Source organism: Aquila chrysaetos, chromosome 6 (genome assembly GCF_900496995.4).
Source record: "Aquila chrysaetos chrysaetos chromosome 6, bAquChr1.4, whole genome shotgun sequence".
Lineage (NCBI taxonomy): Eukaryota > Metazoa > Chordata > Aves > Accipitriformes > Accipitridae > Aquila > Aquila chrysaetos.
The window spans coordinates 35017067-35041810 of record NC_044009.1 but is presented as its reverse complement, the minus strand read 5'-3'; the positions used below and the strand labels follow the sequence as shown (position 1 = coordinate 35041810).

Below are 24744 nucleotides of genomic sequence, written 5' to 3'. Positions count from 1 at the left end.
GGGACTAGCTACAAATGCATGCCATTAGGTATTATCAGAAGAAAAATGTGCTGCCAGTGAGGGGAAGGTAGATTTATATTAGCAGACATTAAAACTTTATTAAGACACTTATTTACAGCCACGAGACATGCAGTGTAGCACAACATTCTTACAGCCTTAAAGTAAATGTGATAATTGCAATTGAAAGTGAACTGTAATGGCTTTCAGAGTTTCTCTCTCTATTCATTGGGCATAAGCCCATTCAAATTGGTGGAAGTACTGGTGAAGTTACCTATAGATATCAACAGAAAATTTCCCCACCGAAGCTAGCAGGCAAGCCTCTCTAGTCCACAGTGCACACAGCTGTGACTTCACTGATTCGCAGCAGCCATGTGCCTTTAGGTTTAGCATTTGCTTTTACTCTCCTCAGCTTACAATTCTTGCACGCCTAAATACAAGTCACCGCCTAAACCCAGAGTGTCCCCATAGGGTGCTTGTTTCCAGCCTACAAGCATGAAGCTGTGTACCAAGCATATTTAGCAAATGGTGAATTCCTCTCACAGTCTACACAGTTACCATCCATTGATGTATGTACTTAGAGCACCAACATATTAATTTGACTTTGCTAGCCAGGGACTTTCTTTGGATTCCCAGGACATACAAAAACCCATCTAATTTAAAAAGCAAGATCTCATTAGATATTGAAATCACTTTTTTGTATTAAAAATATAAGGGAAAGGTACTGGCAATATTTAGCAATGTAATATCAATTGCATATGGCAGAAAGGCCTAATTCAAAGGACAGTAATTCAAGAAAATGTATTTTGAAGGTAATGAAGTTGCTGTGCGTTCAGAGACAAAAAAACTTCTTGATGGGGCTGCTTGGAAGAGCACTTTCTAACACTGTTCGCAAACATGCTGCAGGATTGCTAATGAAATTGTTTATCTACTACTCACGTAAAAGCCCATGCAGTATTCCTAAATTCTGTGTTTTTAAAGCAGTAATACTGGCATGTCGTCATGACTCCAGCTGAATATCTGTCCAGAAAAATGAGATGCCATTTTTTTAGAACTGAAAAAATTATTATAGAATAGATACCACTGAGGGACTGAGGGTCTGACAACATAAAATTATGATTATTCCTCTTGCTATCAGCTCTAGTGTAGAGTAGAATATAATTATTCTATCATAACTGTAATAAACTGCAATTTCAGACAATAGTGTGAATAATTTTTGGCCAATGAGCAGTAAAAACTGCTCAGTGAAAGTGAAGAGAATGTAGAGTTTAAACATTTTAATTTCAAGTCTACAGATACTACAAAAACCTGTTTCAATCTCTGATGAGTGAGTGTTGCGATTACCTGAAATTGCATAGGATTAGTATTATTCCTACAGAAAGCAAAGGTCAAGAGGTCTCAATTAAAAAAAAGAATATTTGAAAGAAAACATTGTCTATTTGAAGCATTTATGTTTATAATTTGTTCATAAGCTTTGAACTGTTCTTCTCTTCTGGATGCTGATGAAAGCTCAGAGCATTTTTCATATACAATACAATTAGTGTTCATCTTTTTGCAGTGTCATCAGCTGCATACAACCTAGTTAATTGTCCTAGATTTAAACAAGTCATATACTGCACATTTAAATTCATATCCTACATTAACTTCCATTTTTACATACAGCCATTAATATTAACAGTTTTGATTTAAAATGTTCATTCAGATATAGTCTCTACATAAACAGCTTAAGAGAAACTGAGTGCAGCAATGAAATAACATTAGTTACAAGCACTACAAGAACTATTACGATGTATATGTATGCAAAAGTGGTATCCAAAATAATTTCTTTTAAAAGAAAAATTAATAACTAGAACAAATATGAAATCATACTGGTGATTCTGGAAATTCCCACTGTTATAATGTGAAACACAATTATTCCTGAGACTAATGGCATGCCAAACTGCAGTTCCAATTCAGATTATCCACTTTCAAAGAGTACCAACTGGCTTGTTGCTTTAGCTTCCCTTTATTTCATCAGTAATTTGTGTTTGCTTTTCTTGGGTTACTATACCAAAGCAAGGATGAGTATGTAGATGCTTATTAGTCACCGAAATAAGGGTGCGCAAAAACAATCAAAATTAATTTTGCAATGCTAAATAACTATTAGGCCATACTCGCAACTACCAAATTCAGGTACACATTCACACGTCAGAATTGAGTTCATGTTTTGCTATGCCCTTACCCTTATTTTATATATCTAATTTACTTCTTAAGCTGTACAGGTGAAAATGCAGTTATGCCCCTTGATGCACTCAGCTACCATGGGATAGAATTACAAGTGAATGTTCTCCATTCCTGTTTATGTTGTAAGTTCCAAGAATGACTATCATATGAGTACAATGGAGGTCTTTTTAGCAGTACACTGACATGAAAGAAAAGTTCAGCTATGTTGTTTAATTGTGTATACTCCAGTGCTAGGCAACTCTCCAAACCTTACTGTAAACATTGTTTAAGGTTCATCCAGATCAGCACGATAATGAAGCTTATGCTTTTTACGCTTAGCTTTAAATGACACTTGCTTTTCTTTATGGTTTTATATTTACCTGTCCTGAAGCACAGTTAGAGACATCATACTGGGCTGACCTTTTTCTTTTACAGAATGATGGGTTGTCCTCTAAAGCCCTGGTCTAATCTTCTGTTTACATGGTATTCTTTTCCTGGACAGAGAACTGATCTGTTACCTTTTGTTAGCTTGTCTGGAGAACATATTCATCACAGCCTAACAAATAGCAATATTAGACTAATAACAAAAAAAGTGCATATTCAACAAACATGTTTTTGAATATTTTAAGGGAGCCAAAAACACTTAATAGTTCCACAAACTCTATGGTTATTCTGAAAATATCATTCATGTTCTAACAAGTATGTATACACATAATAATGTAAAACTGGCACCATTAACTATAATGTATAATCATTATGAAGTTATTTTCGTTAATGTAAAGACATCTTCCACTACAAAAATATACAGTTGAGGCCAAAAATATAGGACATGTGTGCTCCTTCAACGGCGAGTTGTTATTAGAAGTGCAGACTGGGTGTGTGTAGGCAGACAATTATGAGACAAAGAACACTACATTCCTAAACTTCAGTTCAACATAAGAAGAAAGTTCATTTATTGTTCAAAGGACATAATTTACAGTGTTCCAAGTTTCTATTATATAAGTGCTTCTGTATTTTATGCTCAGCAGGACAGTGAAATTTCACTGAAGAAATGGCCATTAAATTTCATACAAATGCACGGTCTTCATGTGAAATCCCTTTTCAGGGGTGAGTACTGCAAGATGTGCTTTTTGTAATTGGCTTTTATTTTGCAACGTAACAGAATAACCAGTATAGTATTTCTCCAACCCCAACTACGTATGTCTAAAAACTTATGCAAAGTTCAACACACCCACATTTTTATCCAAGTGCTTGTCAGAATCTAGACAATTCAGAGCTATGGTAAAGACACACAAAATACTTCAGACTTGATCTGCAGAAGTCAGATAGAACTTCAAATTTTTAATCGTGTTAATATTCTTAACTACATTAATAGTTCCAAATGCTATTCCCGTGATTAAGCATTTTAAGAATTGTGACACAGAGCTGAAGGTTGTTAAAGTTGATAGAAATTAAGTATTAGCAAAAAATAACATCTCACTTTGTTGGAACTGAGGTGTATATATAGTTCTTTTGACAATGAGATTAATGCGTTGCTTTGTTCTTTATCAGGTCTCCAATGAGTCTGACATTATCTCCCTAACTATTGAGATTTCCCTAATAGTACCCATTAGTCACAGGATATTGAATGCACATTATGCAACAAAGTTTTCAAAAAAGTAGTAGTCTATCTTAAACCCAAGGATTATCACGTAAAACACTACTACTACCCAGTCTGTTTATACCCTCCTAAGTCCATTTTGTCTCCTGTGTTTCACTGAGACATGAAAGCCCTCCATGGCAAAGGATTCCTGACCTGTGTGGAGGGCCGCCAGGGTGCTTTAATAATACAAAGAGTAACAACTGATAAGCTAAATCAATTACCAAGTACCTTGTAGTCTATCACATGCAGTGGCAAACCCAGCTTCCAGTGAAAATCCTCCTGACCACCTGGGCTCATGTGAACAGAACCTCAAGTAAAATAACAAATATAAGAAAATCTGCCTTTCCTTTACTATTTATTTTATTTCAAATAAACATCCTTTTCTACTTCTCACAAGAATTTGCTCTCTGCAGGTTTGGCTGGATCCTCAGCAATACCTTATGTTGATCAAAGGCAACAGAGAAAGGTCTCCCCAACTATGAGAGCCAAAAATTTAGCCAAAATCGTGATCATCACCTTCCCCACCTGGCACAACAATGCTCTAGGCAGGCAGGAGTATCATGGGAAGAAGACAAGATGGATGGACTCCAATACCCCCCATTAAACATGACCAGTATAGGGCTTCAGTTTGAACTGGGAATGGATTCAGGAAAAGTGAGTGGAGTTGACACTACAGAAGGTACATCTGCTTCAGGACAAAACAGCTCACCTGTACCTGCAAGAGTCTGGGCCACTGTGAAAATGAAGAGTTAAGTAATTCTTGTTGCTCTTACATATACTAATAGGGACAACAAAGTTCACCAATTTATTTTTTGTTCTCAGTAACTTTTTTTTTTTAACAAAAGACACTAAGAGCACCTTAGTGGAGGCCTCTGTACAGACACCAGTAAGAATTTAGGGATGTTTGCTCCTTCCCTGCTGAAACAAGTCTGTATGTTTGGAAATTAATTGCTTAAGATCAGAAATTCCGAACTTAATTGGAGTGAAGAAAAGAAGACTGTAAAAAGAAATTAAAAATAGATACCGACAAGAGTCAAACATAAAACTCTAATAAATGAACCCAAGAAAAAAATTCTTATTTCTTAAAGAAATATTACTAAAATTTAAAAAAAGCAGAAAATACAAACATACATATTTAAATGCTTCATATATTTATGCTCCAATGCATCTCTAGAAAAAGAAAACATATATTGTTTACCCAGCATAATGCTCTCTTTTACTAGAAAAATATTTAATTTCAAGTTTTTCTAATGTAATTTGATTCTCAGTTCTTAGCTACATATCAGTCATGGGATACATTCCATAGTTATGAAGTATTACCTTGAGAGATTTCATGCTTCCAAGCACATGGCCAATTTCTGCCCTGGGATGCAAACGTACAATTCTCTTTGAAGTCTGCAAGAGTCACCAAAGTAGAATATGCTACAGACTGCAACCGAGTTTTTTCTGTATTTAGAGTAAAATTCTACCCAGTGTTACTTATTTAACTCCATTCCCCTCCCATTAAAATTGGAGGGCTATAACTGAGCAGAGTTGGTCTCTCATGCCAACACTTGGTGTAATTAAATTAAATATATGTATATGTATACATCATTGTAAATGTGGTTTTTATAAAGCTAAGCAACTTCATATCCATTCTTCTGTGTAACATAACTTTTTATTTATAAAACTACTACTATTTAATATAAATGTGTTAATACAATTATGATACATACATTCATGTAATTACTTGTGTTTTGCACTACTGCATGTCCTAGAAACCTTCCAATTTAAAATTACATTCAAGATACCTGTGTAACTTCAGTACTTATAATTTTCAAGAATGGAGACATCAAAAAGAACACAGAGAAATCTCATCTGTGTTCTGCCAAGTACGCTGGACCCCAGTCCTGAATACTGCATGCAGGCAAAATGCTCACTTAGTGAAGTGGATAAATATTCATTGTGCATTTATTTACTTCTGGTATTACTGGATTTAGTCATATAATTAAAACTATTAAAATTAATTATTAGAGGACAATACCGTTAATAGAGTTTTCGTTGACATGAGTTTAGCACATCAAGTCAGCTTAATTAAGTCTTGTCTACATTTGGAAATTTACCAGACCTACTCCGAAATAACGTGTAGATACGTGAACATCTTTATTATAACACTCAGTAATTCCAGAAAAGTATTTCCTTATAAATTCCATTATATTTTTAATTGTAGACAAGCTCTAAATCTTGTTAGCATCAATATTCTGCACCTTTGATAGCTTTTACCCTCTAACACTCCATTGTGTCTACTTCAGTATCATCAAACCTTTAAGGCTTCATCCTGGAAAGAGGCAGGAACAGAAGCCTCATGTATACATAAAAATTGTATCAGATTAACAGTTTAAAATATAACAACATTTATAAGTAATGCCATGAGAAGGCAATCACATTTCAGAGTAAGAATGCCTTTTCTTGTTTAGCTGGCTGTGAAAGTGGATTAAGCTGTTTTGGACAATGGTACTCTTATTCAAGAAGAAAGCTCTGCTCACTTGAAATTATTTGGGGATAATTATTCCAGAATACCTAATAAATCCTTATACCTGGCCTTCCACCAGTGCTCGCTGTGCTAGTATTGTGCACAGTGCTTGCACAGCAGTTACCTCTCAAAGATCCCTGCTGTCAGAATAAAGGAACTAGATGCCAAATACCATTCTCAGAGGATCACTGCACACAAGAGAGATGCAGGATGAAACTATATGCCGCAAACCCCTGGGATTTTATCATTTTTTGAAGGCTAACATCACCAATACAACCAATGATTAAAAAACAACAAAAAGATACAAACCCAAAAGCTACAAAAGAGAGACATAAAACCTGAACAAAATAAAAACGATTTTTTCTTGGTCAGATGTAGTTATGGCTTCGGGATAGCATACTCAAAGTGCAAAATCACTATTTGTTATTTGTGACTTCTCCTCCATAAAATGAAAGCACTTTTTTGGGCTGTGTTGCTCCACAGGGGTAGACTGTGACAGAAAAATACAAGCTCTGTGTTACCCCTTTGTAATATCATGATCACCACCTCCAAAGGCCACAGTACAATTGAGAGTGATTCTGGCCACTTCACAAAAAATATGACTTTAAATATACAAATCATCCCATCTCAGTTATAGGAACTGAAAATGCTATTCTCTGGTGGTGACTTTAGCACTTCAAACCTTCTCTTGGTCCTGCTTTTCCCTCCAAGTAATCTTAATCTAAATAGAAAGCCCACTTCTCCGCTCACCAAAGCAGACAGGAATGTTACTTCTAGTCCAAACACTGGATCCACTCAGGCTACTAGGATGGACCTTAGCCTCTGAGCTGCCTGACACATGACCAGAACAGTGTGCTTGGACACATAAGTGTTCTGGCATGGTACAAACAGCACAAATGAATGATGAAAACTTCAATATAAGAAAGCATGTCTCTGTACTTGTAAAGTTTAAAGACATGAAAACATGTTGCTAGAAATTCAAAGTTTCACTCTGGCTGATACACTGTATAATTTCAACTGAATTCTATTTTCCATGCATAGTTTTCTAGTTTTTTATATTGAGATGGATGCCTTCTAATTTTTTTTCTGTTTAGCCACTTTTGCCAGGAGTAGTGTGTGATACAGTATAGTGATATTTTGGCTGCTAAACTCCATTTAGTCTTTGCTAGACTGTGTATTTTCTTGGATTCAGATTCATGCCAGACTATGGGATAAGAGAATTTCTGAACATATAAAATATCAAAAAGAATAGCAACATCACCACGTCACTTAAGAGTGTGTTCAGGAAGTCCTTGCACTTACTCTAGTTTCAGTGTAATAAGAAAACAGATGTATAATCTACAAGAAATAAAAAGAAATGGCAGAGTCTTCAACTCTGAGGAGTTTAGCTCTGTAACTTTATCCACAGTATCACAATATGGCTGCACCAGTTAAGAGGCAAAGATAACTGCCAAATTTGCCCCATGAGTACCTTTTGTCCTCTCACAATCTATATAAAACAAGGCCTTTCCCAGAAGTCTTGCTTGTCTGTTCCCCAAAACCCTCCATTGTTTTTGTAAAAATAACCTTTAATTCTTGCTGAACTTTAGCAGTCCCCAAACGGAGTTCTTGCAGAATACTGCCTTCAATCTCCTTTTGTTGGAGATGCAACTCCCCCTGGATGGCCTGGCAGCTGGAGGTGTCTTCTTGTGCCATGCTCTGGCACTCATGCCACAGCCTCTCCACTGAACTGTGCTTTTTCTCTTCCCTGCTCTTTCCTCTCTTATTCTTTTCCCTTATCTGTTCTCTACAGCAATTTTCCTCTTTCAAAATTAGTTTTCCTTATATTTGCCTTCTGCCCAGCTTTGCATTTTTCACTTACCTTTTCCTTTTTTCCTATCTCGAATGACAACACAAGGCTCAAGAGACAGGTCTACAGCCAGCTTTGAAGAGCCTATTTAACCCACTTTCAGAGATAAGCTCAATGCTAGGGGAGCAAAGAAAGCAAAGCAGATCGGCCCCATGGAGCCACCTCCCTTCTGTGCAAACCCACCGCTCCTGAGCCCAGCTGCTCTGGGCCTCAGTGTGGGACTAAGGACTAACGGCAGGTAGTTCTTCCAAAGGCGTCTATCGCTTCAGTGAAGCCGAGATTATATGAAATTACAGAAACCAAACTACTTCTCTGTTGTTATCTCGTTGGTATCCTCCGCCACGCTTTCCTTTCCTCTTTTCCAGATGCTATTCCTATAAGTATCAATTATCAAAAGATTCTCACTAAAACTGTGAAATATTTGTCATTCCCACACATGGCTCTCAGCTTTCTACTCCCAGAAATCCCAGCTCAGTCTCCTGACATCCTCCAGTAATTAGGCAAGCCAGAGTTGCTCAAACTTGTATACAACCCTTGATATCAGCAAGCCTTCTTTCCGCAGTCTCCAAGGGATCCAGAGCAAATGGCTCCTGAATTCTGCTTTAAAGCTATAGGCTGGCATGAACAATAGTCTGGTATGGTCTGAAGATTTTGCAGCTCATTTAAATTGAAAAATGGGGGGCTGTAATGAAATAAATATGAAAATTAATGTTATAATGTTTATTATTTCTTGAGATAAAATACAAGTAAGATTCTGTTGTATGATTTTTCTGCAAAGACTAGATTCTATGGCCATTTAAATTAGAGCGGGCATGGAGCTCAATATCAGTGTCAAGAGAAGGACTAAGGTCTTAACTGATGAAAAAATCACAACTAGTGCCCATTTTACACATGAATGCCTTCATTATACAGACAGCAACCCCAGAATATTTTATAAACAATACACAAACATACATACTTCACTAGATTGACCAATATCTAAGTTACGCGGAGCACAGGCTATCCTGCAGAGTAGACACCACACTGTCAAGAATCAAAGAATAACAATAACTAGTCAATCAAGGAAACTGAATCAACAGTGAATATTTCCTAACAAGTGGTAGGTAAATCTAAACTAAACCATATATCCAACACATTTTAAAAATGTGTATATACAAGTATCAGCAACCACCACCAGAGCACAGGGATCTGCAGCATTCTCTCTGGATGACAAAAGCGATAGGGTGAGATGCAGCACACTTTCCACCAATGAGAAAGACAGAATACATTTTGGAAGACTCAGATAAATGCCTACTCTTAAAAAGGTGTGCTGCGGAAATGCCAGGAGTTCTGTTGATCAACATATACGCGTTTCTAAACTTCATATAAATACCAGTAAAAGAGGAGCCATTTAAACTAACCTTGACAGAGCTGAGTAGAGTGTAAGTAAGCATGGAAAATGACCCATTATATTTCATATGAGTAAAAAAAAAAAGTATTCATTATTCATTTGTTCATTATTCAATTATTCATCTGACATGGAATTCCACTTTCAGTTTTGAAAGAAGGAAAGCGGTAGCAGATATAAAATATGCGTAGTTGCTTTTCTGCCTCTTTTTGGGGCAACATGGCAAAGTAAACTTCTGTCATTCTTCTTTCATGTTTACCACACTTTTTTGCTATTTTTCCTGGAAAGATGCATAGCTACTTAGCATGTAAGTGTTAGATGCTGGATAACACTCCTCCCTAGTCCCAGGCCCTCAACTAAATAAAAGTCCAAGAATAGCATTTAAAATTCCTAAGAGCAGAAGCAGCCCCAGTGCACAAATATCTCTTAATTTCTTCCCAATTCTACATTTTCATAAAAATCTTCACTTTTATTTATGTTCACATAGCCCAGTCACCATCAAGGTAAACACTCTAGGATAAAGAAGGAAATAAGGAAGTGTTCAATTAGGTAATTTCTTTTCTGTGATAATTACTTGGAGTGATAATGCTGCTGTCTCTGCAACTTTCTGGCCATGAGGAAGTCATCTTAAGGCCAACTTAATCCTGTCTTAGGTCCCTAAATATATATTTTGGCATCTAACAAGAAACCTGATTTTCAGAATTAATGAACAACCATGATCACATTATTTAGTTAGCAGTGTAAAAATGAACTGACATTTGGTGGGTTTTACATGTTTTTCTCATCATCAATCTGGCTGAAAACTATAGCTGTGATTTTTTTTATTTATCTTTTTTTTAAGATCTAGTAGAAGCAGCATCTTTAAGATTAACTTCAGGGTTTGGGATCATGAGAGCTTCCTATTATTATACCTGCCATTGAAAATCCTTAGAAAATACGGGGGAGTGAGTATATAAAAGACACTGGAAAGCAGTGCTAACAAAAGCAGAGCAGGCTAAAGAAGCTGGGTGGGTGGGTTTGGAAGCCCTTCACATATCCATAGCTTCTGCAGCTGATGAAAACTTACTGTAATTTAGAAGAAAAGTCACTTGAGATATAGCAGAACTGTCAGTGAAGAACAACAGGAACACGCTAATTCTTCACATTTTTTCTACTAGAAAGTCAGAACACTGCCTTCTTCAGTACTCTGTGCTGTTCCTCTGAATAATGTCTGCTTGGAAAGAAACAAGATTTAATTGGGGGTTAATTACTGTTTTATTTAATTTTTAATCCATGTCCAAGACAAAAACTTACCAACAAATTCAGATTTGATGCAGGAACAAGAAATGTCAGCCTAAAGTAGTAGTTTGGTATGAGAAAGTATACACCTCCATCACAATTTCCTGCATAGTTTTGTAGCACTATAATGTTCTGCCAGGAGAAAAACAAACAAATAGACAAACCTAAAACCTGAAATTTTAAGCAGCTTAAGCAAGATATTTGCTAAAATGGGATAAGGAAATTTGCATGATGAAGAGATTATTGAAATGTCATTTGCATATTTGTAGAATGCATGTTCTGGTAAATAGAAAAAGGGAATTCCTTCTATACCTTTCCTCTCCAAATACCGCATCACAGCTTACAATAATGAAACATAGAAGGAACAGTAACAGTTACTTTAGAGCCTCTTATGCTGATGATAGTTATCAGGGTCTACCTTATAGAATCACACACTAGTTTGGAAAGGATGTCTGGAGGTCATCTAGTCCACCTTCCCTCCAAGAGCAGGTTCAACTAGATGAGGTTGCTCAGGACCTTGTCCAGGTGAGTTTTTACTGTCTCCAAGAGATTTCAGAACCTCTCTTGGCACCCGTTCAGGTGCTTGGCCACCCTCATGGTGAAAAAAAAAAAATTTCTTCATATCTAATTACAATTTTCTCATGTCACAACTTGTGTCCATTGTGTTGCATCCTATTGCCTATTCCCTTATATGATAAAACTACTAGATCTGTAGACAAGGGGAGAGCAGTGAATGTCATTCACGTTGATTTTAGCAAGGACTTTGACATTGTGTCCCACTCCTTTCTTGGACCCAAGGTAAAGACATTATAGTCTGGACAAGTGGACAACTAGATTGGAATGAAACTTAACAGGATGGTCAGGCTCAGAGAATCACAGTTAATGGGTTGTACTCTACCTAGAGGCCAGTACCAAGGGAGCACTACAAGGGCCTATCCTGGGACTGCTGTGTTTAACATTTTTGTATCAGAGAAGTGCGAAGTTCCGCACCTGGGAAGGAAGAGTCCCTTGCAATGGTACAGGCTGGGGACCGACTGGCTGGGGAGCAGCTCTGCTGGAACAGACCTGGGGGGCTGTGGCACACAGCAAGCTGAGCATAAGCCAGCAGCAAGCTCTGGCAGTAAGGTGTGCCTCCTGGGCTGCACTCGGGTGAGGGAAGTGACTAGCCCCCCATTTGATAGACCCCATCTAGAATACTACATGCAGCTTTGGGCCCCCAGAAAAAGAAAGACATTGATAAGCTGGAGCAAGTTCAGTGGAGGGCCGTCAAGATGCCTGGGGGCTGGATCACATGCTCTGTGAAAAGCTGAAGGAGGTGGGCTTGTTCGTTCTGGAGAAGAGAAGGCTTTGGTGGGACTTAATAGCAGCTTTCCATTTGTAGAATGGAAACCTCTGAGGAGGTTATCAAGCAGGAGAAGGCAGGTTCTTAGAGTTGTGCATGGTGTGAGGATGAGTCAACAAGAACAAGTTGAAACAAGAGAGGTTCAGACTGGAAATAAGGAAAAAAAAAATCACCATGAGGACAGCGAGCATTGGAAGTGCAGAAAGGCTGTGCGTCTCAATCCTTGGAGATTTTCAAGACCAGACTGGATAAGGCCCTGAGCAATCTGGTCTTCTAGATGACCCTGCTTTGAGCAGAAAGTTGGATTAGAGAACTCCTGAAGTCCCTTCCAACCTGAATTATCCTGTGATCCTTCCCCTGTGCACCTCAAAGAATTGTCTGGCTCCACCTCGTCTATACATTCTCATTTGATAGATTTAGACAGCAATTAGATCTCCCCTTAGCCTTCTCTTCTTCAAGCTAAATAAAGCCATTTGTAGCACCTGGGAATAAAACAGGGAAATACACATATTCATCAGAGGAAGGAAAAAACCTCACCTAAATACAGATATGGAAAGAGTAGAGAACAACCTAAACATAAGCGCTGAGTATTATGGTCCTGTAAAAGGCCTAAACAGAGAGAATAGTGAATTGGGGAAAGGAATTTGGGACTGAGAACAAAGAAACTGCTTCTATTATTCAAGATCCCTGTGTCCAGGGAAACTGGAGTTTGACCACACTTTGTCAATAATTCAGCTACATCAAAGAAACAACTAAGTATCACCATTTTTTCCTTCTACCTGGAAGAATAAGAATCTGAATTTTTGGCTAACTGACTGGGTCAGAAGAAGTAAGAGGCATTCTGGAGTCTTTGACCCTCTTAACAGAGATGTTTCCCCCTCCAAAATGTCCCCATGTATTCTCCTTGCTTTAATATGCAACTGTCAAAAGCAAATGGTCACTAATCAGAAAAGCTACCTGGAGGAAACCAGGTCACAGGCACTATTCATGAAATTCAAAGTTTATATCATAAACCCTTCTTAAATGTTTTTTCTAGGAGACAGAATGTTTTAGCTAGTACTTTTCCAAATGAGTCACTAACACCCTTGTCTTAATTCTGCAGCTGCTGCTAATTTGAAGTGCCAGCCTTCTCCCCTCTTTCCCCAGAATGAAATAAAATATCAATGTTGCACTGTGCTGAAAATGGAAAGTTAGATGTAACACTATGCTACAAGGCCTCTGGAAGTCCCATTTATATTTGATTCTTTCTTTCCTCCCAGGCCTATACCTAACTTAAGCCCTCTCAGCAACTTATTTCACACTTTCTTCCACGCTCACTGGTCGTAAGAATGAAAGACAGACTCAAATGTTTTTTTAACACTTAGTGCACCAACATCTAACACGATTTAAAACAGTAAAAGAGAAAATAAAATCATAGAAAAATTATGCTAGCAGTTACCTGCATATATATGCAATCAACAGATTTTGGTAACCTAAGAGCTCTGTTGTATCTTCTTTTGGCTTGGATCTTTTGCCCTTTTGGCCAAGGACGTGGAAAGCCTTTTATTTAGAAAAGTTAAGCACCACCATTTTGTTGTACAGAAGTGAGACCCAAAAGGGTGTACTTTTCTCGGAGACAACTTCACCCATAGCTATGCAAATCTCAAGCTCCTTCAGTATCTCTTTAGTTGATCCACTGAAAAAATATATTATAGTTGGGGTTTTTTGGGTTAGTTTTCAGCCAGACTGGTTTCTTGATTCAGCTCACTGACTGATTGTATGAATGCTAGTGCCAGCACAGGGGAAGGGACAGGAATGAGTTGCTGGGGGCAATGGGGAAAGACAAGACTGCCCTTTTTGGCTGCTGTGCATAGTTATGTAAAATTAAAGTGATTATGTAGCTATGGCCTGAGGGATAGAAGAGGTCACAGATACTACCACAGCCTATAAACTGCTATAGAAATTGTGTCAGTGTGTGTTGCCAAGAGACAAGGAAGGGAATTCAGTTCTTAACCTGTAGTAAAATCCACAAAGTGAAGCCCATTTGCTCTACCTCTCTCCAGAAGATCAGTACCTTCTTCTCGATTCACAAGAGTCACACTGAACATTTTGAGTTGCATTTTCCATCAGTAAGCTCCGTTTTTCTACCTGAAGTGATTCTGAAGCACTTTTCACAGGCCTTATGTGTACAGTGAGATTTCAGAAATTTAGCTTAAATATATTTTGAAGTGTTTACATCAAGTCAGAGCAATTGAGACTTAAATGTATTCTTACGATCTCAGACCATGAACAGAGCACAGTGGCTTCAAAAGCTACCATGAAACAAGTGAGCCACGGTACCTGATTATACCCATGTCCAAGCTCTTTGTCCTCCTCAATTCTGAGATAATATAATTCAGCTTAAAACTTAATTAAATTACATTTAAATGCAGGTCTCAGTATTTTCAGCAGAGGAACACTAAGAAAACGCATGAAGTCAGATAATAATTATCACCTATTAGTCACAGTAAATATGACCTGAATCTGTTGTGTGCCTGTGTTTTGACCGAAATGAATTACGCGCAGATAGAACAGATTTTTATCAGCATGTTTTTCCAACATTTTTCACTTCTTTAACAAAGCAGGTGATTTTCCAGTAGAAGTAGTTGTGATCATTACTTTGCACAGGCCATAGAAAGTCTCTACAATACAACAAAAATGAGTATATAATTTGTAGCATATTTTTGGCTAAATCTGAGCATATATCTTCAAAGGACTATTTCACAAACCAAAAGCATAATTTCATGAAAAACAATTTATTTTTTAAACCATTATTATTCGCTCTTGATTATGACTACTTGGAAGACTGAAACTGAAATATCTAACTGTACCAAGCTATATTTTCCAGTTTATTACTATGCCTTTGTTCAAACTTCTTTACTGCTATCCCAATCAAGTGTCCTTCATTAGGTGTACTGGAATACTTTTCTGAGTACAAGGAGTGATGCATCTATTATCAACATTGACAGCTCAAACTGCAGCTTGGACTTTAAAGGAGCTTAAAAATTGTGTCCAAGGTGATTTTTTGATGTATAACCTAAATCGATATGTTTCTGAAAGGTATTGTTTTATAGAAAAATAGATTTAGAAAACAATGCTTTACTACATTGTATTATTCTCCATTGGAAAATGTCAATAATTTTGCCTATCTTTTCTTTGTTCCTTCAACACTAAGTGGAAGCTTAGAAATCTACTCTCAGGAAATTTCATCCTTGAGACTGAGACCTGAAGTTTTATGCTCTAACTAGAAGCAAAGTATTTTGAAGTATAGGGTTCCCTTTACAAATAAGGTTAAGAATCTAAACGGCATGCTCAACTCTGGTTTAAAAGTAATGAGAAAAAACTACAGTCATTACCAAGAGTAACAGTTGAGTTGTGAAAGAAAACATACTTTAAAGAACTATTCTATTCAAAGAAAATTAACTTCTCTCCCCACAAACTTATTGCACACCTTTCATGACTGCCTTGGGATCCTGCGTTGAAGGTATTTTCTAATACACTAGTACAAATCAGACATACTGTGTAATTCTGCTTTTTTACAGCTGTTGCCTACCTACTGGATATAAATTTCATAGACACAGTTTTGGAACATACCCAGTGCCTGTCGGGGGTTAACAATCAAACACAAAAGGAAAACAGCACTGAATAAATTTTTCAAGCCTTTTTCAAGTCATATATTGGTTTATCACTTTTCCATAAAAGTCAGTCCCATAAGATTATCAGACTCAGGATCCGACTCATACATCAGCAGTAAAGCTACTACTGAATCAAGGAGAGGGACCAAGATTTTGTTGACATTTGTTAAATGAGGCCAATCACGCAGTATCAAATTAAGCCCCAAGCATGGTGTACTCTAGGGATGAGTTTAGTCTCAAACTTCTAGAAATTACAAAGCTAATAAGAACCTGTCATTTCTGCCATTAATGATGTAGGGGAAATATTTTTTACTTTGTCATTTGCAAATTCAGTCTCTAGTGCATGTATATTTATACCATTCCTCTCTCTAAGGAGGTTGGATTAAGGGAGGAAAGTCGTGGCTTTTTAAAAACTCTTTTTAAAAGATTCCCTAGAAAAAATACAGAATTGGCACATCTTATGGATGCCATTGCTACTTCTCCTGATTCCAGCCCCCATCGCACAATCTGTATGTTGCACTGCCTAACTTTTGCTCCTCGAAAGTGAAGATTATGAGTATCATGTCATTGCAAATCACCCCCAAATTAAGCATGGTCAGCATAACCCAAGCATGAATTGAGTTTCTAGTAAATAAAACGTTGCTCATCTGAAATCAAGGGCAAAGCTCATGTTGACTTCAACGAAGCCTGTCTTCAGGACGATGATATTGTGAAGTGTTTCTACATTTCATGTACCTTTATCTTTATCAGAGTTATTTAGACAGTTACAATGAGGTACATTAACATACATGATACATTAACATACATCCTTCTTGACTCCACCAAACAATGCGGTGCTCCCAGCGTGGGTTATCTAGGTTTAAACCTTCCTGAAGTCACCACTATTAACAATATATCTGGTTACATCCTGCTTCTCATGCATATTTGCCCACGGGGCTAATCTGACATTACATCTCAAGAGAGGGCCTGATACAGAATAATTCAAAACCGGAGTAATTCAAGGCAAGGAGGACGAACATTTGCAGAGCTTTCTATGATCTTCACTCAATCCCTTTCTAGAAAGGCTTCAACTATTGCATACAAGAGTTATTCTAGCAACAGTTTCTAGAAAGACTTTCTGAAGGACATGTTTCTAGTTCATAGCAAGCCACCTGAACTAAACTTCAAAAGTTAAAAGGAGCTATAACTGGGACAAGGATAGAGATGTCCCACACAAAGTAAGCTAGCTGGAACAATTACATAAAGCAATCATTGTGACCAGTGACAAAAAGTCATTGGCCTGTCTGAGGGATGGATGCAAACAGGCACTCCCAGTTTTGGACTGGGATGTTTGGAAGAAGAGAAAATGCTCTTTCTAGAGAACATTCTTCATTTCTCCATATTTTACATCCCCCGAGGTTATTTTATAGAGTGAGAGGGATCACCTCACCATCAGCACTCTCAAGTTTTTCTTAAAACTCGTAAATTTTTACACTTCTTTCCCTTCCACAATGTGGTACGCTTTTTGAAGGAATTCTTTGGATAGTTGCACGATAAAATCCCAGCCTGGCCGGAATGGGAGAGAACACATTCAAGAGGCTGAGGAAGCTAACTGGATCAGGTAACTGCAGAGACAAAATGTTTGCCTGCAGCTAACCTGTACTTTTTTTTTTTTAATGGATTTCTAAGCCCAGTCAAGAACCAGAGGGATCACAATTATGGACAACTAATATAACTTCCCACAATAAGAAGTGTGCAAATTATTTCTACCCAACCTTATAAACATAAACACGCATACTCCATGTTACTGCAAACTTGTTTTTTACTATGTACAGATTTTGCAGTCATAGTGCATATGGAATAAATCTAACTAAACTGATTAGAATTAGCAATCGTTTATGCTGATTAAAATCAGCTCATAAGCTAGTAAAAATTTTTAAAGGGCAATAGACCTGTGCTTGGCACAGAATGCGGTGAGTAAAGGTATTCACTAGCAGCAAACCATTAGAGGGTCCTACCGCTTCTGCTTTAGAAGCATCTAAACCAGAAGGTTCTACATTGGACTATTAACTTCATACACTGACACTAAACTGTGGATTATCCAGGGTCTCCTAATAAGAATGTTTCATATCTGCTTTGTTTAACACTACAGCAAGTTCCCTGTTAACTGATTTCCTACTTACTCTGCCATCAACAAACTTGGATAAAAATTAAATGTTCCCATTTTAAAGTTTGCTGTCAACAGCCTGAAAATAAGTTTTTGACATGGCAGAATCTGCCTGCTCACTATAAGTTTACATCACTCTACAGTCCTGCCTACAAACCTACACAAACTTCTAGAAATATTAGTTCTTTTCATAGCTGCCAGGCCACTCATTTTGCAGCTACCAAATTAGACAGTTAGAAGCCCACTCTAAGGTAATTTAGCAAGATTCACAAGATTTCATTTCTTCTGAGTTGTTGTTACCTGATACCATACAAAAGAAATAGAATTCAAGTATCACATAAATATTATCTATGACTATTAAATACTTGCACTTTAAATAAACCATGCCATCTATAGCATAGGAAATGTTGCTTTTTTCTACTAACTCTCTCTTATACAAAGAGCTTTCCTTTACGATACAGAAACCTATCAGTAAAATTAGTCATACTGTCACATTATTGTCCAAGGAAAAACCAGTGATACAGCTAGTTATCACAATTTATTTGTAAATCGTTATGTGCATCATGTCCCTGAATTCCATTTGGTATTTAGGTAAAGGAAAACAAAACGTAAATTCGCTTTTATTTCTTACTTGACCAAAGCAAACAGATTGTGGCCTAGAGATGTATATATACATTTATGTTTGTTTATGTGTACTCTGTCTTGTTAAATGTTACAATACTAGCACAGTCAGATTTTACCCCTAGTCAGAGGCCTTTAAGCATTAGTAAAACACATACAATCTTAATTAACGTTATTTTCTGAAGTCTTGAAATACAGGATCTCTTCATTACAAATAAAATATTAAGTAAGGAAATGAAATACAACTGAGTTAAAATTTGAAAAGCAATGTTACAGTAATACTGTTAAAGAAAGTATCTAAACCTTTAGAAACATCCATTGAACTTGGAAAATATTTTTGATGCTTTCTGACACACCATACAATGCTGCAATATAGGAACTGTCCTAAAACATACATTCATTAGAAGGCACAAAAATTTAACAGATATGTCAAACATATCATTTGCCAGAGTAAAAATTGTGGCCAGTCCCAAAAATGCAGGTTTTGCAAGATTCAACTTGAAACCATTTCAAACTATTTTCATTGCCATAATGATTTTTCATATTAAAAGCCTTACACCTTCTTCCAATGTTTATTTTGTTCATTTCATTTAAGTCCCTGGTTTCACTAATCTCTTTTGATGCTGAGCTCCCTAAGATTAGGGGGAGGGAGGTGCTGAATCACAGCAAATGTTTATATTTCCTCCCAGAATATATGACTGAACCAGCTTGAATACTTCATGAATAAGATTGTGAAGATCATAACAGACAAATACAAAATCTGTTTTTAAAATCTATAACACATTTTGTAGCAATTAAAATAGTTGACCATATCAACATTTTAACCTAAAGAGCCATTAGGAATGCATGCAATTTCTAATGAGTATTTTTGAGGTCTCTATAGAAAAATCCATCTTCAAGCAATTCCTGTCATCTCATAATTATCGATTTGCAGTTTATTAGTCAGCAGATTTTCCATCATTACTTAAATAAGGATGAGATGGGAAGCAAAACTTCCAGTTTCAAAATCTCTTACCTCCCCCAGTGTAATCATGTACCATTACCCATCACACATTCAGCAAAGGCTATTAAATTCTATTATAATTTGTCTTCAATAAAAAACAAGATTTCTCCAGAATACTGAAATAGTTCCTGTACGGGACAACGGGTTGGTTTAGGGCCCAAAGAATAGAACAGCTGAAAACTATGAATTAAATTAATTTTTCTACATGTTCAGAGAGGAACCATAGCGAGAAGATTGCTTGTATTACTGAATTCTGCATACTTGAATACCGACACTTACAGTTACTGGTCCTTTTATCTACACCAAGGAGCCACCTTTTTTCTTTTATTTCTTTTATAAAATGAAGATCTCTGAAAACAGGAAACTTTCACTGGATCCCAGATATTTGATTTCACATGTGTAGGTCAAATGGCTGTGTGCTCTCTCTGCCGAAACAGAGTAATGTAATTTTAGGCTGTATAATTTTATAGCGAAGACTGCAAGATGTTTTGAAGATGTCATTGACTGTAATACAAATCAGTATTAAATTATCTGTACAGGAAACATTTTTCAAAAGATGATCCATCAAGCCTTCTCATAGGATCATGGATTTCTAGGATCATACTCTAATAACTACAGTAAGCTATTACAGTTTATCTCCCTCTTCAATTATTTAGAGGTCAAAAAAGCCAAGTGACATTGCTTTATATATATTCAATATTATGTACCTGGTTCCTAACTTACTAATGCCACACAAAATCATGAAGGTAAAAGTTTCTGAACAAAGACATTTTTTCATTTGAGAATATTTATGTAGTCATATAGCTAAGTGATGCAAAAGGCTGTCCTTAAGGCACTCTCCCTTTCTTAAAAATAATGCATTAAAATATATGTATCTAAACAGTACTGAAGTGATTACTCTGCAGCATAATCTTTAAATGGCTACAGACTGTACTATTTAGCTTGATGTCGATTACCCATTTAAGAGATCAGTCATTTCAAATCACCTAAAGACCTTCATCATATTTCTATCAATTTCTGTATATATGAAAGCACATTTCAAAGCCTCCTCATTGCTGACTTGTAAAACGTCTCATGACTGTCAAAGCAAATTTATTTTTCAGCCAAGCAGTATAAATTACATTTCACAATATAGTAACACAGCACACAATAAAAAGAAGAGCATATTAAGTGTGCAGATAAAGAGAAGGGAATTCTTGTCCTGTCATTGCCACACAGGCAGGAGGACACTTCAATAGCAAAAACCAAAACCAAAAAAGCAAAAAACCCAAAAACAGACCACTAACCCCCCCACACACACACACCACGGTTATAACCTCTAAAAAAAGTTCACACGTTGAAGCCTCATATGGGTCTGTTTTGATTTGTGAGGAGTGACACTGGTGGTTGGAGAGGCTTATGCTAAATGTTCCAGACAGCTGATGCAACCACCTCTGCATCTGCCAGTTTGCAGCATGATGCTTCTAGAGCAGTGGGGCTGGCTGCCCTTACAGACTTGAAGGAGAAAGGGAAAAAAAAAAAAAAGAGGTGGCGATCCACAACCACGAGAACTACTAACACCAATTTTCCTGCAAACAACAGCTACCCGTGTACAGCATCACCCATCAGGAGCTGGACCTCGAACGCGGTTTTAACCCAGTTTTGCGAACTGCGAGGTGGCAGCTCACAAAGGTCCGACTCCCCAGACAATGAGCGTCCACCCGCGTCCAGCAGCCTCCTCCGTGTCCGTATTTAAGTGGAATTACGGCCATCCCCGTCGCGGCAATAAGCGTGCCCCGCCACCCCCCGGGATGTCAAAGCACCCCCGCCCCAGCTGAACGCGCGGCTACCGACAGCGGACAGCCCCGCTCCGGGGCCTGCCGGCGAAACTTTGGGTCGTTTCCCTGCGTTCCAGGAGGCTGCGCCGGGCGAGGGCAGCGGGAGCGGGGCCCCGCAGAGCTCCGCTCCGCAGCGGGCTGGCCGAGGACGTGGTCGGGAAGGAGGAGACACGCCGAGAGCCCTGGGGAAGAGGAGGGACCGCCGGCGGGAGGGGGAAGGCGAGAGGGACGGAGACAGGTCGGAGGCGGCACGGTCGGGAGCGAGGGGCGGGGGGGGGGAGCCCGGCGGGGGAGCCCGGCGGCCGCGGGCGGCCCGGGGGCTCCCGGCGGCGCTCCCCGGCGGCCCTCCCGGGGCGGCGGCGGGCGGCAGGAAGGAAGGGGCTGCCGGCTCTTTCCTGTCTCCGTCCCCCCGGTGCAACCTGACCGCCTCCCCCGGGCCGTGCCCCGCGCCGCGGAGCCCCCGTCCGGGCTCGGCCCTGACCAGCCGCCCTGGAGCGGGGCCAGCCTCAGACCCGCCGCGCCGCGCCGTACCCTACCTTCGCCTGCAGATACTGGGGGTAGTAGTAGGTGGTGTACTGGGGGTACATCTGCTGTTTCCACACTTTGCCCATGAAGCTGGAAAGGTAGCCTGCAGTGCAGGGATGGGGGGGGCACTTTGGGGGGCTCCAGCCGCCTCTCCGTCTCTCTCTCCCTCCTGTCTTCCTCTCCGGCGGCGGCGGCTGCTGCTGCTCCTCGGCCGAGCCCAGACCTTCCTCCTCCTCCTCCACCCAAAAAGCCACAGCGGAGCGGCGGCAGCGGGGGCAGGCACTCTCGCTCTCTCCCCGGGAGTTCCTGCCAAGTCCCCGCCCGGCCGGGGCCGAGCAGCGGCGGCGGCGGGCCGGCTGGCGGAGCGGCGGCGCGGGGAGCGCTCGGGGCCGGCGCGGCGGCGGCGGCGGTGCCAGGCGGCGGGGCAGGGCTGGCGGAGGGAGGGAGGGAGGGAGGGAAGGGGGGGAAGGAGGGAGAGAGGGGGCGAGGGGCGGCGCTTAGCCCCGCTCGGCGCCCGCGGTGCGAGCCCGAGCCCCGGCCCCGGCCCCGGCCCCGCGGCGGGGCAGCCCCCGCGGGGCGGGGGGCAGCTTTTCGGCGGCGGGCAGCGAGCGGCGCCGCTTGGCCGAAGGGCCGCTTCAGCGCCGGGAGAAGCTGCGGTGGCCGGCGGGGAGAGAAGAGGAGAGGAGCGGAGCGGGGGGTTTTCCACGTTGAGGAGGAGGAGGAGAAGGAGGAGGAGGAGGGCTGCAGTGGTCGCATCCGCGCACGGCTCGGCTCTGACCTAATTAGCCGGGTCGTGCTTTGTTATCGCCTTTGCTCTTTGTGCATCTCGTTGCCGAGCAGTGGTGCAGGGCGCAGGCTTTAGGGGAGAATCGGGTACAGTTTTGGGAAACTACATTTGGCTTCGGTTCTGCCTGGCGGTAGAGGGTCCATTTATCTGCTAGGAGCAGAAGGGACTGCAGTGCTAAAACCAGTTTGCAGAACAGCAACCACAAAACCAGACCAAATTCTTCATCTGGCCTATCGTACATCCTTAAATTTGTACTTTGGCCAGCGGTGCTGAGTACACTTCATTCTCAATCAGGAAACGTTCCTGTTCTAGTCGATAGTAGTTACAATTTTTTTCACTTGAATATTTTCTCTCCGAAAGGTAATTTCCCAAACCCTAGAAGTAGGGACCAGCAGCACACTATAATCCACTGTTATCTGTAAAAAACCCACTTTGTGGGTTTACTTTGACAAATGTGTCTCTTTTCTACCCAAAGATAAACTAATCCTCAGAGCATTAAGCAGATGCCGTTTCTTTGTCACACTAATCACAATCATTTTTGTCTCCCAGCACTGTTTTATTCATAAAACATAGGAGTTTCGGTGGACCTTACATATGAGTGTATTAAAGCTAAATGTGATAATAGTGGAAAGAAAGATTAAAAAACTTGAGGATTTACAAGCATCCCAGTGCAACAGCAAAAAGGCAGCCTTTGTGCAGCCATGAATCCCTGGTGCAGGCTGAGCAATGAGAGGTAACTGCAGATATTCTTCCAAATTCCAGCTGAGCAGAGGACAATTATGCAAATGACATTGCAGCTCTCCTGGCTAGCCATTAAGATCGCTTTACAAGTTTTTTCCAGGGAAGAAATTTGTATACGCTTTACGGTCCACACAGATTAAAAGACTGGTTGCATCTTTAGGAGGCGGCTTTTTTTCCAGGAAAGAGCCGTCGGAGCTTTTGAGTTTTGGTTAGGTTTGGGGAGGTTGGTTTGGGTTGTTGGGTTTTTTTGTTTGATTGTTTGTTTGTTTTAACACATGGCTAGAATGACTATGAAAAGAAGGACAAACACAGAAAGCATGCGACTTGGGAATATTTCTGTGTCCACGATAGTAACTTTCTGTGGGAGGGACAAAGATTAAAGTTAGAGAAAAGTTGAGCAGAACAGAAATATCAGGTATTTGAGGGGGTTAAGAATGTGCATCTGGAAAAGCTGAAATGGCCATGGCCAAAATCAGCTGCCTTCTGTTGGCTGTACTGGCATTTACGCAGTGGAAAAAGCATACAGGCTGCAATTATATCTGAAGAATGCAAGGTAATATGGCTCCAGGGTAGTGCATGGTCAGGGGATAGTAGAAGTGAAGTTTCAGAGCTTCATGGGGAACTGTGTTGCTACAGCCCAGATACGTGATGATACTGTTACAGATTGCTTTAAGAACTGCCAAATTGTGGTCTGATGTTCTTGGTTGAACTACAAAGAATGTGGTGCTGGCCTGTCTTCAGCTGACAGGTTACCGGTGCTAGTACACTTAGTTTCCTTCTGAGAAAAACAGAACAAGCAAGAAGAAATAAAGACTGGTTGGTAGCTGATGGATAGATTTTGTGGGGATTTTCCTGAGGAGAAAGAAAGAATGAGATCTGAAAGAAAACATATTGTACTGAAGACAGCTAGAAATAGAAGAGTGTTTTTCTAGACATGTAAAACAGCTTCTTCATGTAAACAGCTACTGTGGTTGTCACAAGTACGTTGTGCAATCATGAATGGGGAGAGAAGCACCCAGAAAAAAAAAAAATCTAGAAAATGAGGAGAGGGGAAATGTAGCCCATATCATTCCAGCATTTACAACTGCAACAGTCTCCAGCTTAGTTGTGTCAAGTTACTGAGAATGGCTGATGGCTGCCAGCGAGAGGAGCAGCAATGCGCTCTGCCACAACGGTTCCTGAAAGTGATGAAAGAAGAAATCTGGCTAAGAGAGTATTTGATTACAACTGTAACAGCTAAAG

At 39.7% G+C, this 24744-nt stretch overlaps 1 protein-coding gene across 2 annotated transcripts in view; it reads right to left on the bottom strand.

The window, feature by feature from the left end:
• RBMS1 (RNA binding motif single stranded interacting protein 1) overlaps window positions 1-22309 on the bottom strand; it is a 150125-nt gene extending 127816 nt beyond the window's left edge. For both annotated transcript variants that reach the window (XM_030017711.2, XM_030017712.2), the window contains exon 1: window positions 21986-22309. In XM_030017711.2, the coding sequence (XP_029873571.1) occupies window positions 21986-22060 (75 nt within the window). In that variant the 5' untranslated portion in view covers window positions 22061-22309. The remainder of the gene's footprint in view (window positions 1-21985) is intronic.
• Between the last annotated feature and the right edge of the window lie 2435 nt (window positions 22310-24744).